The following is a 25,998-nucleotide window of genomic DNA, read 5'->3' on the forward strand; positions in this document are numbered from 1 at the left end:
TATTAGTCTGTGCTATGATATTCTCACTGCGATAATTTAATTTAAGTATTTACACACACACGCACAGTCTTAAAGTACCTAGTTACCTATGTACTGTATTAGGCGACTGGTAGAAAAACCCAGAAAAACCCCATTGAAAATCATATTATACCTATCTGAAATATAGAGCGAGAGATTAGAACTCTCATATAGAGATTTTTTAAGCCAAGGAATCTGAAATATAATAATATTATCTAAAAAATATAATAGTGTCCACAGTCTGTACTTTTTTACGCCTATAGATAAAAGTAAATTTGACTAGCAATCCTTTGTTTTGAAATATTTGCTAATAAAAAATTTAAATAAAAAAGCTTAAAAAAAGAATCTCTTCTTTTTTTTCTTACAAAATATTTTATTAAATGAAACTGTCTTGATGTCTTCCACATTTCACTATCTTGGTTACATTGTTTATACAATAAACTAAACAGTTTTAGCCAATATAATTTAAATTAAATATTTCGCGAGATCAAGTTGGAGGCATTTCTGCAGAGATGGTCTTAAACATGATGAGGCCCCGGTGACCACGAGGTGGTTTGTGTATACTTAGTAAAAATAAGGCTGTATATTTTTTTATAATTTTAAAACAAATAGTTTTTTGTATAAAACAAAAAAAAACAATTTTAAATTATAATTTTAAAACAAATAGTTACTAGGTAGTTACTTATCTATAATATTTAATCATAATTAAATCGTGTGCTGCAGCCATTTCATTGTTGATTATTAATAAATTGGATCTAAGTAGGTAACTGTATTTGAATAAATGTGCTAACAAATAGTTTTTTCTATTCATCCTACTGATGAATAGGTGAATTTCGTATTGCTATGTACCTACATAGCTACATAGGTATAATATAAAAGAAAATTTCAAGCATATATCGAATATTCATAAGGTTTCTGCCTGTGGTTTCTGCAAAAACCACAGGCCCTTATATATTTTAATACCCACCCTTAAGGGCATTACATCCCTGTAAAACCTTCACGGTACAGTAGCTTCAATATAAGGCCATCTAATTAGTAGATCTGAGCATTTCATATTTGCTTTTGACGCAGCTCGAAAATGGCAAAGTGCTACAAAGCATTAGTGCTTTGATTGCGCTTAGCGTCTCATTCCTGCCGTGGTGAAATATTTAACCTCGTACAGAGTAATTTCAGGAGATAACATTTAAGTAGAAGAAAGCATTTGGCACCTAAATCTTATATATATATACATATATATAAATCTCGTGTCACAATGTTTGTCCTCAATGGACTCCTAAACCATGTGCAGTTCGATCCAACTTGAGAGATAGGATAGTTTAAACATGTAGGTACCTCGGGCGAAGCCGGGGCGGACCACTAGTATCTAATTAAAAAGTAATAGTTATGGTCTGTTAAAAATATAATGACTGATTTCTGATAGGCAGCAAATACGTCCTCCTTTGAAGATGAAACACGATAAGTTTGTATTTGAAGGTATTTATTTCATTCATTTTTATAGGTAAAGGCTGTTTTTAAAGCTCAAGCTCCTTGGTTTCTTTATAATAATTATAAATTAATAATCATATCTATCAATATTGGAGAATACCTTAGTATTAGGTACTAGTAGGTATTAATCCAACTCGATGCTCTAAGGAGAATAATTATCAGCATTCTTTTGTTTGTGTCTAATCTTACAAAAAGCTTTTATTGCAACGTATCCATTCAAAACCTTTTGTTAGAAATCTATTTTTATAGTATACGATTCTTCGCCTCTATTTTAATATACACTGTAGTATACAAATAGCAAACAAAATGCTGAAACGTTTGCCTCCGGGATTAAACAATGCAAAAAGGTAGCAGTCACTGCAATTCGTAATTAATATTAAAAACCAATTCAGTTTGCGTCTCACGTCGCGTAGTCACGTAGTTTAATCTGGTTTGCACGGGATTACCGCTCTACCTGTATACGATTGATAAAACTGTAAAACTTTACCTTGTGTATACTTTTTTGTTATTAATATAATAGTATACAGTTTTTACACGTCGAAACTTAGATATCATATTGTGTCGTATTGAAACGAAGGGGTTAAATAAAAATGAAATGCACAAATCGAGTTTTATTTTCATATAGGTAATATCTACATTCTACACCATATCTAAACGTTTGTTTTAATGAGAAAAATAAAAAGAAAGATATTAACTCGTATGATAAAGGGTAAGTAGGTATGTATTGACGAAAAAGTATGTAGTTGAGATAACCTTAACATTTATGTTTATTGAACAACTTTTTCATTCCACAAAACCTTTAAGTTCCTAGTTCACGTAAATTTAATCACAATCGGTTAAGTTCTCTGTCCAAGCTTAATTTCATAGGAACGTAATTTCAAATTGCAATTCCTATCTACTTAAATCCATGAATTAACCATCGCCCAATTACTGTTTTACAAAGCCCATAGATTTGAATTGATTAACAGGAAAAAGCATTAAGGGTGCACTCACACACATCAGTCACCGTCACGGCACGTCACCGGACAGGATTAAAAAAAAATATGTATCAATAGTTCTAGTATGACTCTGTTCCCACACGACAGTCGCCGGCACGAAATCTATCAGTGACGTCACCGGTCAGGCACGTCAAATAATCTTACCATACATGTATCATACTTTTATCCCCACTCACCCGGTGCCGTCACGTCTCAGTTCAGTCAGCGTCGTGCTACCGTCAAATAATTGCTACATGTTCTCTAGCGTGACACACGTCTAATCACTGACTAACCTGATGTATGTGTTCAATGATTCAGTCAAACCGGCGACGTGACTGACGGACAACATGACGGTGACTGGTGTTTGTGGATACGTACACAAACCGTCACCGATCAGTCATCGGTGCCGTGACGGTGACTGATGTGTGTGAGTGCACCCTAAAAGTTATAAAACAACGGTATAAGTAATTAGCATTCCCCTTGTCATCCTCTGTTTACCTACACAATGGACAATGGACATTTTTTAACCAAAAACAGGGCTGATAAATGTAAGCGTGAATATTTTCATTAATTCAAATGCAAAACATGTTTCCCTGGTTCACTGAAACGATTTGCGTGCTAACTTTCTTATCAAGTTTTTCAAACTTTTAAAAAAATACTTTTAATGTAGGACTATAATGGTGAAGGAAAACATCGTCGACGAAGGGCTGATGATGATGATAATGTATATTTTCAGCTTTATAACCGGGGAATTATGTATGAGCTTGAAATAAACATGAATAGTAGTACACTGTACAGCGTTAAGGAATATGTACCTATATGGAAGATGAAAATCCATGGAGGGTTGTCGCGTAGTAACCACAGGACAGTTCTTTGGCATATTATGTAGTTAGATATAAGTAACATATTATTATGTAAAACTGAATTATAATATTGACATGATTTAAAAAGAGCAACTATGGAGTTTCTTGCCGGTTCTTCTCCATAGATACTGCTTTCCGAATCGGTGGTAAATGTTAAAAATATGTAATGAGTAATGACGATTCGAAAGTGCTTCTAAAAGAAGTCTAATTGAATGAATAAATGTTTGAGTTTGAGTTTGAGTTTAGTAGAATGGAAAAGTAAGAATATAAGTAGTAGTAAGTACCTTAAATTTTCAGCTGCATCATGTGGCAGGGAAGCATACTTTATACCATAATCTATCTGCATAACAAATAACAGTAATCGGTAAATAGTCTTGTCAATGAACAGAAATTGTAAACTTTTAAAATAGACTAGCCATATAATTTAGATGAACCTACGTCATTACTTTATGTGTCTAGAGACTCTTTCTTACAAATTTAATGCTAGAAACCTTCTTGAAACACTATCTTCCTAAATTAGTAGTTTCATAACACACTATATACGTGGTAAATCGGCAAGTGGTTTCTAAATGTATATATTCCATTACATAGGCTCAGGTAGAGTAATTGGTAAGACGATACTATATTCATAATAGGTGCTGTTGTAAAATAAAATAGTTTTGAAGTACATTAACCATGCTAGAAATTTTGAGAAAATTAATTAATGTGCTGTTAAAATTATGTTTTTATTCTAAAAAAAATTGTGCTGCAAAAGAAAACTGACTTTCGAAACATGAATTATTCTGTCTCATACAGTATTGGGTATATTATATAAAAAGAATAAAGCTCAATTTCACCATTGCTCAATCTTACATTGTATCTACCTATAAACCTTTTTAACGTATATTTCTATGATTTTTCCTTACATTACCTATTTATCGTTTTAATTGACATCAAAAATAAATAGTTACGAGTTTATAAGACACTAGCGGTCGGCCCCGGCTTCGCCCGTGGTACATAATTACGTTTTCTCTACATAAGAACCATCCTCGTACTTCAAGGAATATAATAAAAAAAGAATTATCGAAATCGGATCAGCCGTTCTCGAGTTATGCGCTTACCAACACATTTTGCGATTCATTTTTATATAATATAAGATTATAAGAAATTATTCAGTACCTAGTACCTACTTATTTGACAATGAACTGTTTTGTATAACATAATAATATGTACTATAACAAGGAGCATAATTATTTTAGTGCATAAAACATAAAAAAATTAAACATAAGCTATTAAAAATAAACTATTGTAATAGTTCTAATATCACGATTTATTCATTATCATATTTTAACGACTGCATGTAGGAGGTATCACTTCAAAATTATTTAAAAATCTCTACATTTAAATTTCGCAAATCTAGAGAAGTGATTAAATTTGTTGTTAATAATGCCTATTGATAGGCATTATTAACGGTTTGAACATTTGTTCTCAGATAAAACAGAAATCGAAAAAATGCAGATTTTAAATTAAACGCAACCACTTTATTATTTACAATTAATGATGTCTCCTATTCTAGAAGATTAATTATATGGAATGAATAAAAAGCATCAAATAGTTCTGCGCTTCAAAATAAAACTTCAGTCTGAATTTTACACAAAAGATAATAGGTATTTAACATCAATGGAAGTAATAACTACAAAAATACGGTTTTTATTATCCTTTACTCATTAAATACTATACGTATATGACAAACGAGGTTTTCCTGATATCTAGTTATGATTATGAACAGTTCATACAAATACGTACCTAATTACACATAATTATCAAGAATCTTCTTTCAAAACAGCAATTAAAAGCAAGGGCCAGCGTCCGCGTTGGCCCAACAAATGATCGTCGGTATTTACCGCCATAGACATTTAGGCCCTCTACCACAGTTTCTCTACACTATCGTAATTGCCTCTATTCGCCCAACGCTGCCCAATGCCCATTGTGAACTGGGCCCATAAGTCTGTGAAAACAGAAGTAAAATAATTACAAAATTAATCAACACTCAACAAACGAAAAGTGCCAGGCATGCCCGCGTATTCTTCACTAAATGTTTTTGACGATCTACGAGTTTCATCTGTGGAGGCTGTATTCATCTCACGAAGGTAGTCTTTGAATCCTTTTGTAGATAACTCCTCTATCCAATCCTCTGAAAGATAATAATTAAGAGAATGTAACTAATCATTGAATATAATAGCTGTTCAATAATTGTTTCATAAAAGCTGCATCTCCATATTTTTACGATGGCATAATTATTATGAATCTTCATAAAGGGTATCAATTTATGGTTAATTAGGGTTCGAAAAACAATTTGATGAATTTTATGTTTTTTATATTAATATAATTTAACTTCAAGTGAGCTAACAAGCGGATGTCTGTATTTTGAATATTTTATAATAAGTATAGGTTACACGTCATAATATTATTATAAAACCAGAATCTAGAATGAACCCTTGTAGATACATCACTAGATATATAAGTAGTGATTAAATGAAAGTACCGAAGGTCTTATAATTCTGATTGTTCAATTACCTTGAATCTCTCTTATTGATTTTTCATCACCACCAAATTCACTGGGTATTATTTCTTTACCTAAAACGCCGTGTAAATCGTCCCAAGTCTTGTATACGTGGATGCGGTCAACGATCTTTGGTTTGAGGATTTGTTTCAATATTGACACGAAGATGTCAATGATTTTTGATGTTGAGAGGATGTGAATACCCAATATTTTCATGCCGTATGCCTCCTATAAAATAAAATTTATATTTGTTTTAAGACTGATGAAACCTGAATTTAAAATTAGATGAGGAGATAGTAAAATTTGTTTTAATATAAGAAATATTGCTTTCTAGTATTGAAACTTATGAAACTTGCGAAAAATATTTTTAAAAAGAAAAAGAAAGAACAAAAGTTGTAATAACGCAAAAGCACTAATCGGACGCGTATAATTAACAGACGATACGCACCATATAAAGAGTAAGACTTTGCTTCAGTTCTAAAGCATTTAATTTGTTAATAGTTTCCAATAAATTGGCGATTTTTAAGAAGTCAATTACAATGTGATATCCAAAAGCAAAGTCACATTGCTTAGCATACTCAGCTATCTGAAACATAATGTAGGAATCATAAATAAACAAAACTATTAATAGTGATGTTGAGGTCAAATGATCAAATCCTAAAGAACAATATTCCTTCAACGATTATGAATGAAGAAGTAAGTCTATATGAGACTGAAATTCGGTAAAAATGTAACAGAGATATACCAGAACTTTGGAAATGGCTATAAGTTACTTTTTATCAAGAAAATAAAACTATATGCGAGAGAAAAAGGGGAAAAGCGAATGTATAGAAGTCACGTGATAGTGACAAGTACACGCAAACAAAATATGGAATGCAATCGCTTATATAAAGCTAGGTTTATAATTTGTGTCTGACTTAATACCATGAATGTAATCACAGAACAATGTAATATATCTATTACCACAAATCACTAATTTTAAATTGTTCATAAATACTTTTTTTAGGTAAGGAAGCAAACGTAATAAATAATAATATCTTTCGACTCTTTTACTACATAATCTAATCATTGCACATAATATTACCATTTTAATTATGTAGGAAAATTATAAAAAATATGGTATGGTAATTTCCAAGATACGAATTTTAGATAAAGTTTCTTGTTACTTAATTATATCATGTGAACTAGAATCAGAAGTTTTTGTTTTTCGCAAGGTTTACAGCATCATCATCATACACGCTGAGTCTATACGCCTTTTCGTGGCAAACAGTTTTTTGTTCATGTGTGTGTGTGCGTTTGTGTGTGTATCACTGTATTTTTTACTACGAATAAAGAACAATCATTATTATATTCTAATCAACGTCCTTGTTAGTAATTTAGCGTTTGCCCATCTTTAAGGGCTTAGGATATAAAATATCTCGGTTAATTCAAGGTTTTTGAAATGAAACTTTGTTAGGCGCATTGAGAGTAAAATTTCATGGTCGCGTCATGGCAATACCGTCACGTGATGGAGTAAAGCGACAATTTTGGTAGGTATCTCTGAATTTTGCCAAAGAAGTTTCACTTCTGACACGTGTGCTAAGCATACACGCTCTTTTTGAATACTTACGATATAGGAATATTTAAAGTTGCTTGATATCTGCGATGCGTCTTTGAAGTGGTCCCAAATCTTATATAAGAATACTCTATGATGGTCCTTTGTTAATTTTGGGAGGATTACCAGGGATCTGAATGAACAGACAATAAAGGAAATAATATTATTTTTCTTTTTTAATTAAAGTTATGTTTGCATATTTTATTGAAATTATGGTTAGGTATAATTTATGATATTATGTTTTTGTAGCTCTTATTTCTCACCTAACGGTACAACAAAAACTTCTACATCGTTACCATCGTTTTTTTTTGTCTGCTTCTATTGAAAAATAAATTTTATAACAATTGAAATAACCACAAAATTATTTTTTAACAGATTTACTGATAATATGGCATGTAATGAATATTTTCGTAACCCTTTTATTAATAATTAATCTTCTCCATTAGCGTAAATTAATTTATTTACGATATTTATCTAGTTTTGAGTCCAAAGGATCTGTGTTCTCTGACGTCAAAACCCAAAAGATAAAAATCTTCGGATGACGTAGAACATAATAATATACCTACCTGAATAATTAATTTTAACGTTGTTCTATTACAATCGTGTGAAGCCCTAGTGAGGACTCTCTCACATGATACAAATCTTCACTTTAATGATGTATAATGGATATAATAATTAATGATCTAGGTACTTTAACCTGTTCAGCAATGAACTTCATTATGCCTTGTATCGAGTAAACTCAAATATATTTTTTTTATTTCAAAGTTTAACAAGCCTAATTGAACTTGAACAGGTAAAAAGTTTAAAAATTATAGGTTATAAGTGATCTGTTGAAAAGTACTAATAAAAAAAGAATATAAACCATAAAAGTTAATGTATGATTTTTTATTTACAATTTTTGCATGTTAAGCATAGAGTAAGATTTCTAATCCTATTTAAATAAGTCTCGGTTTTCCACTAGGTACTTGTAAGAGCCCGACAGTCTGAGACATTCTAAGCTGAGGTTTGCGGTATAGAGAAGGCCCTTACTTATCTTAGTAAGTCGATTTAGTTCACCCACGTGTGATTTATGTATTATAGTACCTAAATAATAAGACTAACAGCGAGATATATACCACGAATGAAAAAAGTGTTCACAAAAAACCAAGAACAACATGAAATGCTCCATTGAGTTAATAAAAACTCTTTTAATATAAGAAACAAAAATAATTAACCTCCTCTCAAATTATTATACCCTCGATAGCAACTAAAAGTTTCAGAAGAACCATAGCAAAGTGAACTTACGATACTTCAAAAGTATGGCCGAAATCCTTTCTAACGTCCCAGTCTTGGAAATTTTCCGGTAACAAAGTTCTGTATGTGCACATTTTGTCCAATTGTTTCTTCGCTCGTTCCACTGAACCTTTGGAGGTGAGTATTGTCATCTTTATGTAGGCATCACCTGGATATGTTCATAGAAAAGTGTTTTGAGTTGGGCTTTATGGTACGAGCTTTCGTCTGGCTAGATGGTGAAGCATAATGTATAGGGGAAAAATTATAGTAATACCTATAGCTACTAGTTTTAGTAATGAGTATTGTCATATTTACGTAAGCATCACCTGCATGTTGATAAAAAGTGTTTTGGTTGATTGGAAATGAGTGATATTATAGGTATAGATATAATATTTAATGAACTATAGACGTATTAATTATTTACTAATCTGTGGTAATACATTATAAGTTTAATAGTAAGTATATAAGTTATAGTAATTTGTTCTACATGTATAATATTTAGTATTTACGGAGTTATAAATAATATTATAGATAGTGTCATTCTACTGTAATTTTAGGTGTAGGTAAGTTTTTGCTTTTTATTAAAATTAAAAGCTACATAACACGTGTTTTAGACAATAAATTAAGTATTTGTATAAGTCATATTCTTTACATGTCTGTGGTCTCACGCTACAATGTCTATTTTATGATGATTTTATGGTTGTTAATTATATGCAAAAATATATATAGAAGTTAAATAATAATTACTGTTTACGTGTTCCTTTAACAATTGACAAACAACCTTCAATACTTTTAATTACATGTTATTATGTTTATTCAATTATATTTTAGTTATATAATTTGTAAAATAAGGAACATTATTCAGAATAAAAAAACAACATATTTTATGAAGTTGAATTGGAAATTTAATATATCATCTCTATTTCGTGAAAATGTCTATTTTAAGTAGTTATTTATGGGAACTATATTTTCTATCACCAAAATTTATATTTGTCATCAAGTTGTATCACCTAATAAATAGATCTATCACCACGAAATATTTTCGTTCTCAAATAAACAAAAATTGTTCCCAGGTATGAATTATCAAATTAATATTAATTTATGTGTAAAATAAGAGATCGATAACCAATAAAATTATATTTCATTACATGAATGTAAACTTCGTTCTTATAATAACAGTTTTGTTACTTAAATAATAGCTCTGTGCTCAGAATGGTAGATCTGTCACCAAATAAATCGATTATCGATCCCTGACTGCGACTCTTTTTTATTTGATATTTTGTTACCAATACAGTAGTAACATTTTATTTCGTTCAGATATTAAATTAATAGTATTCGTTACCAATTTAATACATCAATTTATAATTTTAATGAAAAAATGATCAATTTACTATTCTGTCTTTCTAATTATCTAATTTCTATCTTTAATTAAGTGTTTTATCTACTATTCTGCTAGCCATAAGCCAGCTATTTTAAACCAGTGCTGATTGTTCAGTGGTAATTATTTAAAACAATAAATATTGATTATTTTGACTTTACGTTTTATTTACTACTCTGCTAAAAATTTTATTTAAATATAATTTATATATATACTACCAGTGGAAATTTAGAACCTTGGGAGTCTAGTTAAGTAGCAGAATCTTTTGGTTGAAACGATGATGACAACCCTCATTTTTTATTTGAACTTAATGCAATTTTCTAGTAACATAATATTATTTATTGGTGATCTCTTTAAATTAGTTTGCTTAAATACTTATTAGGACACACCTATTATAATACATACAAAAACATTTATTTGGTACTAGACTTTATACATCTCAGGATTTTAGGTGATTTATTGTGGAACTGATTTTGCATTGTTTGGTGACTACATTTTGGTGACAGATCTACTATTTTGAGGACAAACCCTATTATTTAAGGAACACAAAACTAATTAAATTGGTGATAGCTTAAATGATACCCGTTATTTATATTGGTGAAAATCAAGTGAAATTTATGTTTAAAATATTGAAACTTATGTATTCGTGGCAATGAATTTAGATCTTTCAAGGGTTGAAGTATAATAACTGCTACATTCTATTCAAGATAGCCTGTGATATCACTCGCGTAGTTAGTACCTACCCGCGAAAAATAACAAGGAAATGAATGAGCGGAGAAATAAAGAAAAAGAATAGTAATGAACTTGTTTTTAGGAATATCATTGACCTAAAACTAAAACGAGAGCAGCTGAGTAACTGTTTAGTAAAAATAATCAGGCATGTATTATTAAGATTCATTGTAATGGTTATGTCACCGTCATCTTATTGAATCTGCTATTTAATTAAATGACTAACGCTATAAAAAATTCCCTTATCAACGACTATACTAAAAGATGTTCAGTTAAAGCATCGCGTTGACGCGTTGTTTTTTAGTAATTCGTTTAAAAGTCGTCATTCGATGAAGGAGCTAGTGATTCAATTAAATAACAGATTTAACTATATAACTGCGACAGTTACATTGTAAACGTTGTGAATTATAGGCCAGTGGAAATTAACATTAAATTCGCAAAGCACGATGTAGATTTGAATTTTTGGTATGTTGTTTGGATCAGTTAGGGTGATGTAAATCCCAATTTGCAACTTCGAAAAAGTTGTGCTCGCTGCGCACCACGTGATAAACTGCGAAAATTTTGGACTTTTTTCACTTTTTGCTCTAAAAGTCATAAACTATGCGTTTCCGACAAGTATGATTCAGTACATAAATTAAGGTTATTAAATTTGCAACAATTTAAGCCTAACCGCAGCTCTCTAAACCTTATAACGACTAAACTGTGGCCATTCGAAGATGGTTCACTTTTCCGGAAATATTGAAATTTTTGGTTTTGCTCCCGTTTGAAGCAAAATATTGGCAAAAACCGCTCGTTCTATGAGAAGTTCGTATAATAAAGTTGTAGTGCATTTCATTTTCTTTCATAAGGGCATAGAACAAAGTCTGTGAGACAAATATTTCACTCACAATATCTGAAAAACAAAAAGAAGGTAGAAATAGATTTTTAAAGAATTGAAACTGAGAGCATATAAAATCATAAAAAGAATAATACTTTTTCATTTGCAGGATAGGTAATTAACAAAATTACAAAATTTGGGAAAGTAGGAAAAAAGATTATACGCAAATAATAAACTGCGAAAATTTTGGACTTTTTTCACTTTTTGCTCTAAAAGTCATAAACTATGCGTTTCCGACAAGTATCATTCAGTACATAAATTAAGGTTATTAAATTTGCAACAATTTAAGCCTAACCGCAGCTCTCTAAACCTTATAACGACTAAACTGTGGCCATTCGAAGATGGTTCATTTTTCCGGAAATATTGAAATTTTTAGTTTTGCTCCCGTTTGAAGCAAAATATTGGCAAAAACCGCTCGTTCTATGAGAAGTTCGTATAATAATGTTGTAGTGCATTTAATTTTCTTTCATAAGAGCATAGAACAAAGTCTGTGAGACAAATAGTTCACTCACAATATCTGAAAAACAAAAAGAAGGTAGAAATAGATTTTTAAAGAATTGAAACTGCGGGCATATAAAATCATAAAAAGGATAATACTTTTTCATTTGCAGTATAGGTAATTAACAAAATTACAAAGCTAATTAAATTTGCAACAATTTAAGCCAAACCGCAGCTCTCTAAACCTTATAACAACTAAGCTGTGGCCTTTCAAAGATAGTCAGTTTTTCCCGAAAATTTCAAATTTTTAGTTTTGCTCCCGTTTGAACCAAAATATTGGCAAAAACCGCTCGTTCTATGAGAAAATCGTATAATAAATTTGTAGTGCATTTAATTTTCTTTCATTAGAGCATAGAACAAAGTCTGTGAGACAAATAGTTCACTCACAATATCTGAAAAACAAAAAGAAGGTAGAAATAGATTTTTAAAGAATTGAAACTGAGGGCATATAAAATCATAAAAAGGATAATACTTTTTCATTTGCAGGATAGGTAATTAACAAAATTAAATTTTCTACAACTTTATTTTATGACCTTCTCATAGAACGAGCGGTTTTGCCAATATTTTGGTTCAAACGGGAGCAAAACTAAAAATTTGAAAATTTCGGGAAAAACTGACTATCTTTGAAAGGCCACAGCTTAGTTGTTATAAGGTTTAGAGAGCTGCGGTTAGGCTTAAATTGTTGCAAATTTAATTATCTTTGTAATTTTGTTAATTACCTATCCTGCAAATGAAAAAGTATTATCCTTTTTATGATTTTATATGCTCTCAGTTTCAATTCTTTAAAAATCTATTTCTACCTTCTTTTTGTTTTTCAGATATTGTGAGTGAACTATTTGTCTCACAGACTTTGTTCTATGCTCTTATGAAAGAAAATTAAATGCACTACAACATTATTATACGAACTTCTCATAGAACGAGCGGTTTTTGCCAATATTTTGCTTCAAACGGGAGCAAAACTAAAAATTTCAATATTTCCGGAAAAATGAACCATCTTCGAATGGCCACAGTTTAGTCGTTATAAGGTTTAGAGAGCTGCGGTTAGGCTTAAATTGTTGCAAATTTAATAACCTTAATTTATGTACTGAATCATACTTGTCGGAAACGCATAGTTTATGACTTTTAGAGCAAAAAGTGAAAAAAGTCCAAAATTTTCGCAGTTTATCACGTGGTGCGCAGCGAGCACAACTTTTTCAAAGTTGCAAATTGGAATTTACATCACCCTAACTGATCCAAACAACATACCAAAAATTCAAATCTACATCGTGCTTTGCGAATTTAGGGTTTTTTAGTGTCGATTTCTACTGGCCTATTAATCTTATTAGAATTAGCAATACAATGAATAATTATAACGCCTCCTCATTATGAATAACAATTATTGTAGACGTTTAAACATGCAATCTTGGGTACTATCAGATGATTCTAGATGTCTGATATAGAAATGTCCTCGAGTCTTACGAAATTCGGCATGATTGGTTTCTTTGGACACTTAAATATAATAATTGTAAATTAGGGAATTAGAGGATACTATATTAATATTTAATACACACAATAAACACCTCTTTTTAAAATTCCATACAGGGTGTAATCGTTAAGTGAGTACAGGCAATTATTTCGAAACTTTTGCAGATTAAAAAAAAAATATTAAACTGATAGGTATCAAGAATACTTTACCTTATGAGTAAACTGGCACTAATAACTTTTTAAAAATAAAACAACATAATAATATTATATTCTAAGACTTTTCATTAAATACTCTCATACATTTTGTATTCAAAGTAAATGTTCGAAGTGACGTCCTCGTTGTGGAATATTATTGTATTTCTCAACGATTTATACAGTTTTTAAATGAACTTTTTAACTAATTACATCACAAGATCAAAAAAATAACCAAAACCTTACATTTCAATTGAATAGGATAGTCATACCTCATACTAAATGTAGGTAGTGTTTAATGTAAAATTTTAGGATATTTCCTGTTTTATTTAAAAAAAATTGATAGTTTCATTTTACTCATTATTTATAGTACTTTCATGTCAGTTTTAAGTTTTTTGATATCTGTATTATTCCGGAATAATCGCCTGTGCACTACACCCTGTATAATCAGATGCAAAAAATTATCAACAACAACACTGCATATTATAACAATTTTCATTCCTCGCAATCAATTCGAGCCCCCAATCATATTGCATTCAACCGTTCCAATACAAAGACAGACTCACTAAAATCTTTTCTTCTAAAATGCGGCTGCTCCTGTATCCAATCCTTTAATATTTTCACCACTTGTTCTATTTCACCGGGTTTCGATAAATTGACTCTTTGACACGCGACATTCACTGAATTGGTATGGAGGTGCAGAATTTTATTCACCGGTATATAATCCATGTTCAGTTATGTCTAACACCAATGGAGTAATAAAACATACTAATCGTGATCCCCGTATATTTTATTATATGTATAACAAAAATCGATTTAAACTGACGTCGCTAAGTAGACTGTACATCATCAGTGAAAAATTTAAAATAAGCTATTTATAATTCGGTTAAAAACACCCGTGAATACACAGTTTTTTGTATGAATTAATGTTGGCTAATATTGACGTACTGTCTTGTTTGATGTAGCTTTGGTCCAATGAATATGCGACAAAAATCGTAAACATTAGTACACAAAAACATTTTCTACCGAAGAACAAATTGAGAATTGAACTAATAGTATGTTATATTTTTATTTAATTACTTTATTAAATTTAATTCATTCATTCACAGTATACAAACAGATTTTTGTCTAAATTTATTGCTATCTTTTAGATCAAAAGGAATGGAGCATCAGCGAAAAATGTTGCATATAAAGTAATATAAGAAAAAAATTGGGAGCATGCTATTTTAATAAACTGTTTGAGAATAAAAAGTTATGGGAGATAAAGAACAAGCACTATATAAATCTACACTAATATTATAAAGAGGAAAACTTTGTTTGTTTGTTTGATTGTAATGAATAGGCTCATAAACTACTGGACCGATTTTAAAAATTCTTTCACCATTCGCAAGCTACATTATCCACGAGTAACATAGGCTAGGTTTTATCCCGGAAATCCCACGGGAACGGGAACTATGCGGGTTTTTCTTTGAAAACGCGGGCGAAGCCGCAGGCGGAAAGCTAGTAGAAAATAATTATATAAATTATAAAAGTAAAATGCAAATAAATGTTTATATACCTATTTTAACTACCCAAACTTTTTCTTTTTCATGTTTTTCTTTACTCTCCCTTAAAGCTATTTCAGACTATGCAAACTTTTAATAACGAGGTTTTATTTGAGTACTGAAATATTTTTAATATCGTAGATAATAATTAGCATTTTCTTAAAATGTAAAACTTATTATATCGGATCGAAGAGCAGGGAGTAAATCAATCGCATAATACATGTACATATAGTTAGGTACATTTTAAGTTAAAATAATGTTATTTTTTTAAAGTGAAACTTTTATTACAAACTTTTTGGTCTGTGTAGCGCATGTCGCGTGTATCGCGGCTGCCGAGTAGGTATACCTACTCGGCAGCCGACCGTCACGCGACATGCGCTACACAAAGCAGTGTTCGGAACCGTTCGAACAGTTTCACTTTTATCATGGTTTCATAAAACCACACAACATTTTTTGTATTATTAAACATTATATTAAATACCTAAGAATATAAAAATATTATATGTTAGAATAACAAGCAGATTAATTGTTAGTCCGAGCAATCTCTTAATCCCATATCCAAACGCGTTGAAAACATCGTCAAACAATATTCGTGAGGTGCTGAAATTAATTCGGGTTTATTCGGGAACCCTTATTCCCAGAGTTGTTTAAGTATTTAATCACATTAAATTGCCATTTATCACCTATGTCGGTGTTTGTAGAAATGCGTGTAATATAATATTATATCAACTAAATCCCTATACTTTTATGTTAACATCAGTACATATTTGGTACATTCTTAATCCATCAGGCCCCGGAATCACAGACACAATAGAAAATCTATTGTGTCGCGGTCGGATCTGGCCGCTCGGTGGTTGAGAGGTTAAAAAGTGTGATATTTTTAGAATAATCGTTTAATCAAGAAATATTTTATTATTATATAACAACGTCTTACATAATGTAAATTATCATTAAATCATAACACAGATCATTAATCAACCATACACATAGACAGATAGATTGATGCGACATTAATCAACTGAATATACTCCATTGAATATATATTATACAAGAATAAATTAAATCTATGTTTAAAAAGCTTTAAAAACATAAATAGAAATTGAAAATTCACATAAATCAATTAAACTATGAACAAATGAATCAAATGAAAGTAAAATTCGACACAAGGTGACACTATGACAAGATTTCTTTACAATCGGAACAAAACATTTAAGTAGATATTAACATTTTATTACACTTTATAAAAAAAACGAATTAAATTGCTCACAACAACACATCAATTAGTTCAATTTCTATGTCAAGATGAGACACAAAGTTCATGGTTTTAGATGACATCGTAATAATATGTATATAATGGGCCTTCTTCACAATGGGCAGCGTTGGGCGAGTAGAGGCAATCACGATAGAGCAGAGAGCCTAAATGATCGGCCGTCATTGTAGATACTTATTAGTTATTAGTTATCGCCGTAATGGCGGCAAACATCGACGATCATTTTTTGCCAACAATATCAATTGTGAAGAGGGCCCAAAGGAAATAAGATTATAATCAATCTACACTCAAAACTCTGAAAGTTCCAGGCATTCCAGCGTAATCTTCATTGAACTTATGTGACGGTCGATAAGCTTCGTCTGTACCAGCTGTGTATATTTCACGAAGGTATGCTGTGAATTCCTCTGAAGATAATTCTTCGACCCAGTCCGCTGAAAATTTAAATCGATGATTTAAGCAAAAATGTTATCTTTGTAATGTGTTTTAAATAGTAAAGGATGGTCTATGCGATATTTGACCGCCTCTTGGTACATTGGTTATGCGATATTTGTTAGAAAGTTATAAATCTACTCAATTATACAAGTTCGTCATTTATAGTAGATACTTATTAATTAAAATTATATTGATATTTGATATAATAATTTATTAGCTCACGTTGATTTTCATGTTATCAAGCGACAAGTGCCGCATGTATATGTACTTGCATCATCCATTCTGGACCCATCAAATTTTGATCTAGTATTAAGAATTAAAGATATTTGGATTTACATAAATGGACAGAGGAGACTTCTGCCAATAAGCATAGTATTGTATGCTTCTGCTATGTATCATAACAATTGTTTTTTTTTTTATAAATCTCCACAGGTGATTGAACTTCATTGCGTATCCATTTTTTACCGTAACAATGAGAATTAGCATACACGAGTAGGTATTATATTATTATGCTAGCTAGAGCCCGCGGCTTCACTCACACACGGATGTCCTGATGTGCTAATGATCGTAATCACTACATTGCATAAATCAAAGTCACTTTTTCTGTCCCTATTTCCCTATGTATGCTTAAATCTTTGAAACTAAGCAACGGTGTCGGATGCGTTTGCTAGGTTTGCTAGGTTTTAAGGCTGGTACGGACTTTGATTAGTGCGAGTGCAGGTGATTAGTGCGAGTGCAGGTGTGTAGTGCGAGTAGTGTCCAATTCACTGCGAGTGCAGGTGATTAGTGCGAGTGCAGGTGAGTAGTGCGAGTAGTGTCCAATTCGCGACGCTACACACTACGCTAAACAATAAACACTAAACACTCCTGTCCAGACGTGTTTAGGCAGGCACACTGCGAGTGAGGGGGAAGGGAGGGCGCGCGGGACGTGGCTACTCGCAGTCCACTCGCAAAAAAATAGAACACGCTTCTATTCACTTTACTACACAGCCTACTAATCACTTGCACTAAACAGTCGCTGTCCACACCTAGTCACTAATCACCTGCACTCGCACTAATCAAAGTGTGAACCAGCCATTAGTTAGGTATAATTTATTAATTTGTTTCTGTATCAAATTTTTATACAGATCCGATTACAATTATACTTTTGTGAATCTTTCTACTTTATTTGTATTTGTTTTTGAAGTCAAACTTCTTTAGGTGCGTTGAGAGTAAAATTTCAAGGTCGCGTAATGGCAATACCGTCACGTCATAGAGTAAGGCGACGATTTTGGAATTTTTGAATCTTGCCAAATTAGTTTCGCTTCTGACACGTGTGCTCGGCACTCACGCTCTTTCTTTAAACCATCGAAATATGTATTCTAATTATTATTTTCAAATTGATCCAACCAAATTGTTTTTATTAAGTATGATAGGCTTCTAAAATTATTAAAATGCCTATAATTAAAGCATAAAAAAGTAGATTAAATATTCGTATGTTGTTTGCTTTGTTATTACTTTTTGTCGTAATTGTATAACCGGTTTCATTGCCGATCACATTTTTTACATTATTCAAATTTTATTTTGTACGACACTATAAGAAAATATAGTCAAGTACCTATACCTAAATAGCAACAATTTTCTTGTTTATTATTTTATGTGTTTTTATAAAAAAAAAGAATTTCGTCTTACCATGTAGTTCTTTGATAGATTTCTCATCTCCCCCAAAGTCTTTGGGCAGGACATCTTTCCCGATGACGTCATGTAGCTCTTCCCAGTTCTTATAAACGTGAATACGACTAACGATCTTCGGTTTCAGGAATTGTTTGAGGATTGCTATGAACGCATCGATTAGCTTGGATGTTGATATGCAGTGGATGCCTTGTATCTTCATGCCATACGCCACCTATAATTAATAAATTAATTAAAATTTAAACGTTAATATAACAACTTTTACGTTGTTACGTTGTACGTTAATAAAACAACTTCACGTCAAAAATTAATGGATTATAATGGGGATAACTGAAGCATTTAAATTGAATTTTTTAATCCTACTGTACCCCAAATGGTACGATTGTTTCAGCCTCCTCTTATTTCAGGAATTTTTATATTTATAATTTATAGTATCATCTATAAATTCATTATTTAGTCGGTTAAAAACTGTTTTAATAAGTAAAAACATATTAAAAAAGCTTATTTTACTTGAGTAGCTTTTGTGAAGATGTATTTTTATATATTATATTAACCATTATTTAACAGATAAATTGTCCGTCAAACTGCTTGAAAAGTACGACTTTATATATAAAAATTTATAAATCTTTTAATAAAGCAAATTGTTTAATGTTAAAATTATTTTTATGAACATATCGTGTACATCATTTTTTATACCATCTCTTATTGTTACTTCATTCATATGCCTACTTACTCTAATATTTTTTTGTTCAGCTCTTAAAATAATTTCGCTAATTATTCATGTCAAGTGTCAACTGAATTGTACTCGTTTTTTTTTTAATCAAAGTCTGGGGATTGCTTCCTATTGCTTCTTTTTTATTTTTTTTAATTATACGAGTTTTACAATTATCGTTTTATAAGGCAACGCAGAATATACTTACCTTAGTTTTATGCTCAAAAATATATCTATCTATTTTTACCTATATTTTCCTTAACACTAGCCAACTATCTAACATATTATACTTACTATGAATGTTGTAATAACTTGTTTCAATTCTACCGGATTCAATTTAGACAACAAATCCATCAGATTTATTTCCGAAAAGTCTACAGTCAAATGAATTCCAGCTACATAGTCAGTTGCCTTCTCGTATTCAGCAATCTGCAATAAAAAATAATAGGTTATTATTATAATTCTAATCGTTTCAGATAAAAATTCTTAAAATTTTATTTTTAGCTTCAATATGGATTGTAGATCACGCCCCAAGGATTCTTTAAAAAAATATTCAATGTACAGTTTTAATTTTGCTACGATTTAATTATGTGTATAATTTATAAATAATTATGAACGAACTAGGTAAGTCTTTTTTCAATTAATGGTGGGTTAAATGCCTTTAATTTTCAACAAAAACACGTTTATTTGTACAATGTTTAAGGTCGGCTAGTGGAATAATACCCTGTCACGATTTTTTTTTAATTGTTTGAATCAGAGTCGAAACAACAACGTGTTACATCACACCACGGCCACCACAGTACAGAAAATAAACAAAGATAGCTGTGCCTATATTTTAGGAACTATTTTATGTTAAAAAAAGCTTCAGATGTGTTTCACATATTTCACAACGTGAAATATAAGAGCAAATAATACGGATATTATACTCTCATCCCTAAAATTGGCCACTGGCTGAGCTGGTTTAAACCAGTTGTATCCACGTGTAGATTGTTATTACCCTAAGCATCATACCCTCACTTCTCCTATTGCGTTTCTATAACGCTTTGTATAGACAAAGCGTTATCACGATAGCGTGATTCTGTACTTCTTTGCTTTAAAAAAAACACATTTTGCATTGGTGCTTAATTCATATTAAAATAATTTACATATAAAAAAGAAGGATAATTGGATAAAACAATGTTTGATTTGATCCACGTGTATGAAATACATAATGTTTTGCAAATTTAAGAACAAAATTTTAGGTTAAACTAGGCATGAAGGCTTTATTTTATTATTTGTTATTTTAGTGTCAACACAAATACATCAGTCCTGAAATTTTAGTTACTATGATCTAACTATTATGCGTCATGAGGTACAGGCTACAGCCTAGTGACAGACGGACGGACAGACTAGAAGTGAAGTCTCAGTAATAGATAGAGTTCGTTTTATAAAACGAACTAAATTTTATTAGGGTTCTCTAATATATTAGGGAACCCTAAATCTGTGTATTTTATAGATTAAAAAATAACTGAGAAACACGATGACTTAATATTAAGTATGTTACTATTGCCAAGGTTACGACTGGTTCCGGTGAATGACTTCTTATTTTTTATTACTAATTATTTATTTATATTATTATATTATAACAAGATTGAATAAATATCTACCTATTATATAACACTGACAAAGAAGTTTATATTAAAAATAAAATATGTAATATTTGCATTTATCCTCATGGAATTGCATTTAACTATGAAAAAGGTCATTTGTTTTCCTCCACTTTACAAATAATTATATCAGTGGAGGAAAACAGATGAGTTTTTTTTTTTATAATGTTAAAATATATTCTCATATTAATGTATTGTTAATTTAATAAACGAAACTGAAGTGGTAGAAATTAAATGAATTTTATTTTAGAACACTTTGAATCTGTCTTCATATAAAATGTTATTATACTCTTATCACTTAGGGGTATGAAAAATGATGTTATTCGATTCTCAGTCTTACTTGATGTGCACACAATATTTCATCAGAATCGGTTAAGCCGTTTCGGAGGAGGTTAAGTTCAAATACCTCGGCACGATAATTTTAATATTCGAGATACAAATCGAGAAATAATAAATCAAAATTAATGTTAATTGCAACAATGGCACTGTACAGTGTACACACGTCTAGGACACAATAAAGAGAAGGACAAGCGATACAATTAAAATAAATATTAACGTTATAATGAATATAAGTACCTACTTACCATAAAAGTGTATTTAAAGAAATTAGTAATATTCGATAAATTTCGCACATCTCCCCACATTTTGGTAATAAAAACCCTTCGGTGATCTTTTGTAAGTCGTGGTAATATAACCGGAGTTCTGTAAAAAAATAATAATAGCTAAAAAAACACGCTTTTTATAGAAAACCGAACTAAAAAATAGAAAATTTTATCAAATTAGTGTATTGTCATCGGTCCTCAATAAATCTACAAAGTTTGAACGAAAAGTGGGTCAAAATCGCGCCCAAAGAAGTCGGTTACAAACAAACAAACATACAGGTGAAGCTAATATAAAGCGTGTAATAAGTCACGAGAAAATAAATATATGATACCAATTTAGAAGTATGAATTAATTCTTGGTGTTAGGAGGAAATGAAGACTTAGAATTTGACGATCTTTAAAGGTAGTAGTTTCTACCATTCTACCACATTGTATAGTGTCATAGAATAATAATTAGTAACTAGTATACATTGTAGTATAGTGTAAATTGCAATATGGCCTATTATTGTACTCTATTTCATGAAATTTAGATGAAATAGACCGGGAGATATTAACACAAAATTTCGATGCAGATTTTCAGCGGTATGGCGACCATTTGGAATCGTCCGAAAAGTATGGCATGGCGATTTTCGTAAATGGCTGCACGACGATAGTAACCTGTGCAAAAGTTAGCCTGGTTGAATTGTTTTTTCTAAATCAACACATTCTCATCGGTATGGCGGGCTGTAAGTCACACCGGAAAAGTATGGCATGACACTACCGCCTGCTTCTTTTTTATAAGCTATCGGTAAATTATAAAATTTTTGTGTTACAAATCGTTTGACTTTCGCTATTTTTCCGACGAGTTCGACTAACGCCCACGCGACTAAGCCGCCGGTACCAGCGTTCACACCATCATTTTTCTTTTTGTCATTGCGTACTAAGACCCCTGTAGAACCGCCATCCTGTTACAAATGACTCGAAATTTTGTGTCAATATCTCCCGGTCTAAAAATATGACGATAGTAGATTTTAGCACACGTGCATGCAGCATGGGTGAGCAGTGAGCACCCACTGCTAGACAACTGCTAGTCAATCACAAAAAATAATATCTGTAGCATCACTATTTTCAAATATATTTTAAAGATTACGAAAACGACCCCTTATACCGTTTTTCTGGAGAATAAAATATAGAAATAGACTACCCTATTTTTAGAAAATAAATAAATAAATAAAACGTATAAAAATGGCTACTTACACAACTTGAAACATTTCTGTAAAGTCCTTCTTTATGTCGCTTATCGTGAAGTATTGAGGTAACAAGCTTCGCAAGGTACACATTTTGTCGATCATTTGTTTGGCGCGTTCTATCGATCCTTTTGATTGTACTATAGTCATTTCTAAGTACCTTTTGCCTGTATATAATAATATAGAGTATTAAACTAAGTAACTATTAAATTACGAATACTATATTCAAATTTAATAAAAAAAAATTTTGCTATTTTTAGCGGGCATTTTGGTTTAGTGGTTAAAAATCGGAAAACCAAAGGACCTATTGCTATAGTGAAAACCAGAGGCGGCTCGCCCTAAGGAGCGCTGGTGCAGTGAACTCCCATAAATAATTATAATAAAATCATAGTCCTTAATTTAATTATTAACATTAATTATTACTATTTAAAATCAATCGTAATCTTTAAAACTACTGTTAATACCAATGAATATATCCATCATTCCATCATCCCATACACCTGTATAATACCTACTGTATTAATGTAACGCGCGAAGCGGTGCGCTCACGATTGCGATCCAATGAAAAAAGATTTAGTACATTTCCTAATACGAAATCCAATAGGAGTGAAAGAGAGGGTTTTGCCAAAGCCCTGCGCGTGAAACAAAAGATTTTCTATGGAAAAGTAGCAAAATTCGGAGCGGCGCACCCGCAAACGTTGCCGGTTCGTTTTTACCGCCCGGCAGGACAGAGATAGCGCGCGCGGCGCGGCGCGACGTTGCCAGTTACCACTTCTATTAATATAAACAAACACTCGAGTCAACTTCAATGCTCGCGCGCGATTCATGCAATTTTCTAATTAAAATTATAAAATACGTGTTGAAATAGCCTGTAGTTATCAGTATTACTTGTGAGTGTTAAAATGAACAATAATTATAATGTGGCGTTCATTAAAAAGTGTGATAAAACGTTACAAATTCGGCTTGAATTGAAAGCAGGGACTGCCACGGCCTGAACTTGACCTTTCGCAAAAATGTACGACAAAAACGAAAACATATACGCGTGTGTTTAAATCCGAACAATATTATGTGAAAACACCATGGTTGTGTGGTTGTGATGAAAGCAACAACAGACATTTACGAATGTCTTGTCGCTTTAAGTTATAGATATTTTTGCACACCAAAAAGAAAGACGTATGTATTTCCTTTATAAGTAATTTTTTTGATAAATGTGCTTTACACCATGTATTTTCAGTGTTTTATTTCAAGTGAACACCCATAAAATTTTGTCACGAGCCGCCTCTGGTGAAAACTATACTAAACTATTTTTATATCCTTGTTGGTTGTGTATTCATATTGTATTATGACAACTGTAAACAATAAATAAGGGTACAAAAAGAGTTTAATGTTTGAATTATTAACTGAATCTATATATTATGTATACAAAAATGAAACCCGTTTTCCTTGGTCACGGCATCACGCGTGAACAGGTGGACCGATTACGATATTTTTTTTTACTATATTCCTTGAAGTAATTCCGGGGCGGACCGCTAGTAATTAATAAATAATTACAGACAAACTTAATAAAATATGTAATCAAACTTACTAAAATCTCTTCGTTTGAAATGTTTTTGCTGTTGAATCCATTCCCTCAATATGTCAACTACCGCATCCATTTCTTCAGGTGTCTTCAGGTTAATTCTTTGTCTTGCCACATCCATAGAATCAGGATGAAGCTTCAAAACTTGTGTTTTTGGTACAAAATCCATTTTTAATATCACATGCGACCACCGACTAGATATATATTTTGGGTACTGTAAGTAGAAACAAAGTAATTTAATTTATATTAACCTTCATGAACGTTTTTTAAAGAAAATATTTACATATTTATTATTTACCCAACAACAATATAATTATTATAATTAAGACAATCATTTAATGCAGTTTTATGGAAGAGCATAATATTTGCGTTATTATATTAATTATACATATTAATGTAAATATAATTATTTTAGTAAAAATTATTTTGATAAATAATATGGTGTATAGGTATTCCTAAACGAATGATAAATAAAATATATAAATAAAACATTTATTGATAGAAAACGACCATTAATAGATATAAAAAGTAAAAAAAAAACGTGGTACAGAATATAAAACTAAAGCGAATATAACACATAAAAACTTACAGCTCAAAAAAAATAAGACAAGCACTGCGCGGCAGCGTCTGTTATCAAAAGGGGGCTATCAAAATAAAACTGCAGAGACTTAGGTGTCAACTGATAAAATAAAACAAAAAAAAATGTGCGTGTTACATTTGATTACATAATTTTATATATCATTTTTCTTGTATTAAATTCCGGCTCCTCCTGACACAGGTTTTTGTGAACTTAGTAGGAGGACTCATCCAGTTTATGTCATTAAAAATTGTGTGTATGAAATAAATATATTCTATATAATAAATATATTCATTTTTCATTTTCAAATTATGGAAATTCGTCCGAAAATTTTAAATGGGACTTACCTTTTTGTTAATAACTAAAAACACGTCCGTTATCTAATTTGATAGGGCTGATTAGATACATCGCTAAACCAGTTTATTCTCACTTTTTGAATTAATTACCCCACCTATAACCAAAATTTGAATATTTTTTGAGTATAATTTGATACGTTGTATATTTATGGATCTGATATAATATACTTCGCTTTATTGGTACAGTGGTTAACGCGTGTTTAACAATCACATGGAACGGGTTTGATTCCCGCTGGGCTGACCAAAGATATGTCTTGTTGTAGAGCGATCGCCTATTGCATAGCTTCTATCGCGGGCCTTGAGCGCGGGGACCGAATCCAGAAATTCCGTAACGAAAAAACCTCACGCTTCCCACTCCGACGGGCACGGAGGTGTAGCTTGAAGGCATAGCATGCTTTACCGCGGCAGTCCCCGAGTACCACACGTCTCTTTTTCGTACTTAAATAATATTCATAAGAAAATAGTAGCAAATTATTTTCACATAGTAGCGAGTA

At 31.3% G+C, this 25,998-nt stretch overlaps 2 protein-coding genes across 2 annotated transcripts; both read right to left on the reverse strand.

The window, feature by feature from the left end:
- Window positions 1-5,236: 5,236 nt before the first annotated feature.
- Window positions 5,237-15,047, reverse strand: LOC149899060 (uncharacterized). The gene is made up of 6 exons (XM_090114781.1): window positions 14,456-15,047; window positions 8,764-8,920; window positions 7,495-7,612; window positions 6,334-6,471; window positions 5,900-6,113; window positions 5,237-5,516 (listed from the first exon to the last, which is right to left on the reverse strand). Exons 1-6 carry the CDS (start codon window positions 14,616-14,618, stop codon window positions 5,362-5,364), a joined length of 945 nt encoding a protein of 314 aa, XP_089970907.1. The 5' UTR covers window positions 14,619-15,047; the 3' UTR covers window positions 5,237-5,361.
- A 1,843-nt stretch (window positions 15,048-16,890) lies between these two features.
- Window positions 16,891-25,540, reverse strand: LOC149899061 (alpha-tocopherol transfer protein-like). Its single transcript, XM_090114570.1, has 7 exons — window positions 25,496-25,540; window positions 24,578-24,785; window positions 23,003-23,159; window positions 21,749-21,866; window positions 19,813-19,947; window positions 18,807-19,020; window positions 16,891-17,134 (listed from the first exon to the last, which is right to left on the reverse strand). Exons 2-7 carry the CDS (start codon window positions 24,738-24,740, stop codon window positions 16,980-16,982), a joined length of 942 nt encoding a protein of 313 aa, XP_089970696.1. The 5' UTR covers window positions 24,741-24,785; window positions 25,496-25,540; the 3' UTR covers window positions 16,891-16,979.
- Window positions 25,541-25,998: the final 458 nt, after the last annotated feature.

Source organism: Colias eurytheme, chromosome 21, assembly GCF_061535395.1.
Source record: "Colias eurytheme isolate Ceu_HAF_F1 chromosome 21, ilColEury1 Martin Lab GWU primary, whole genome shotgun sequence".
NCBI classification, from domain to species: Eukaryota; Metazoa; Arthropoda; class Insecta; order Lepidoptera; family Pieridae; genus Colias; species Colias eurytheme.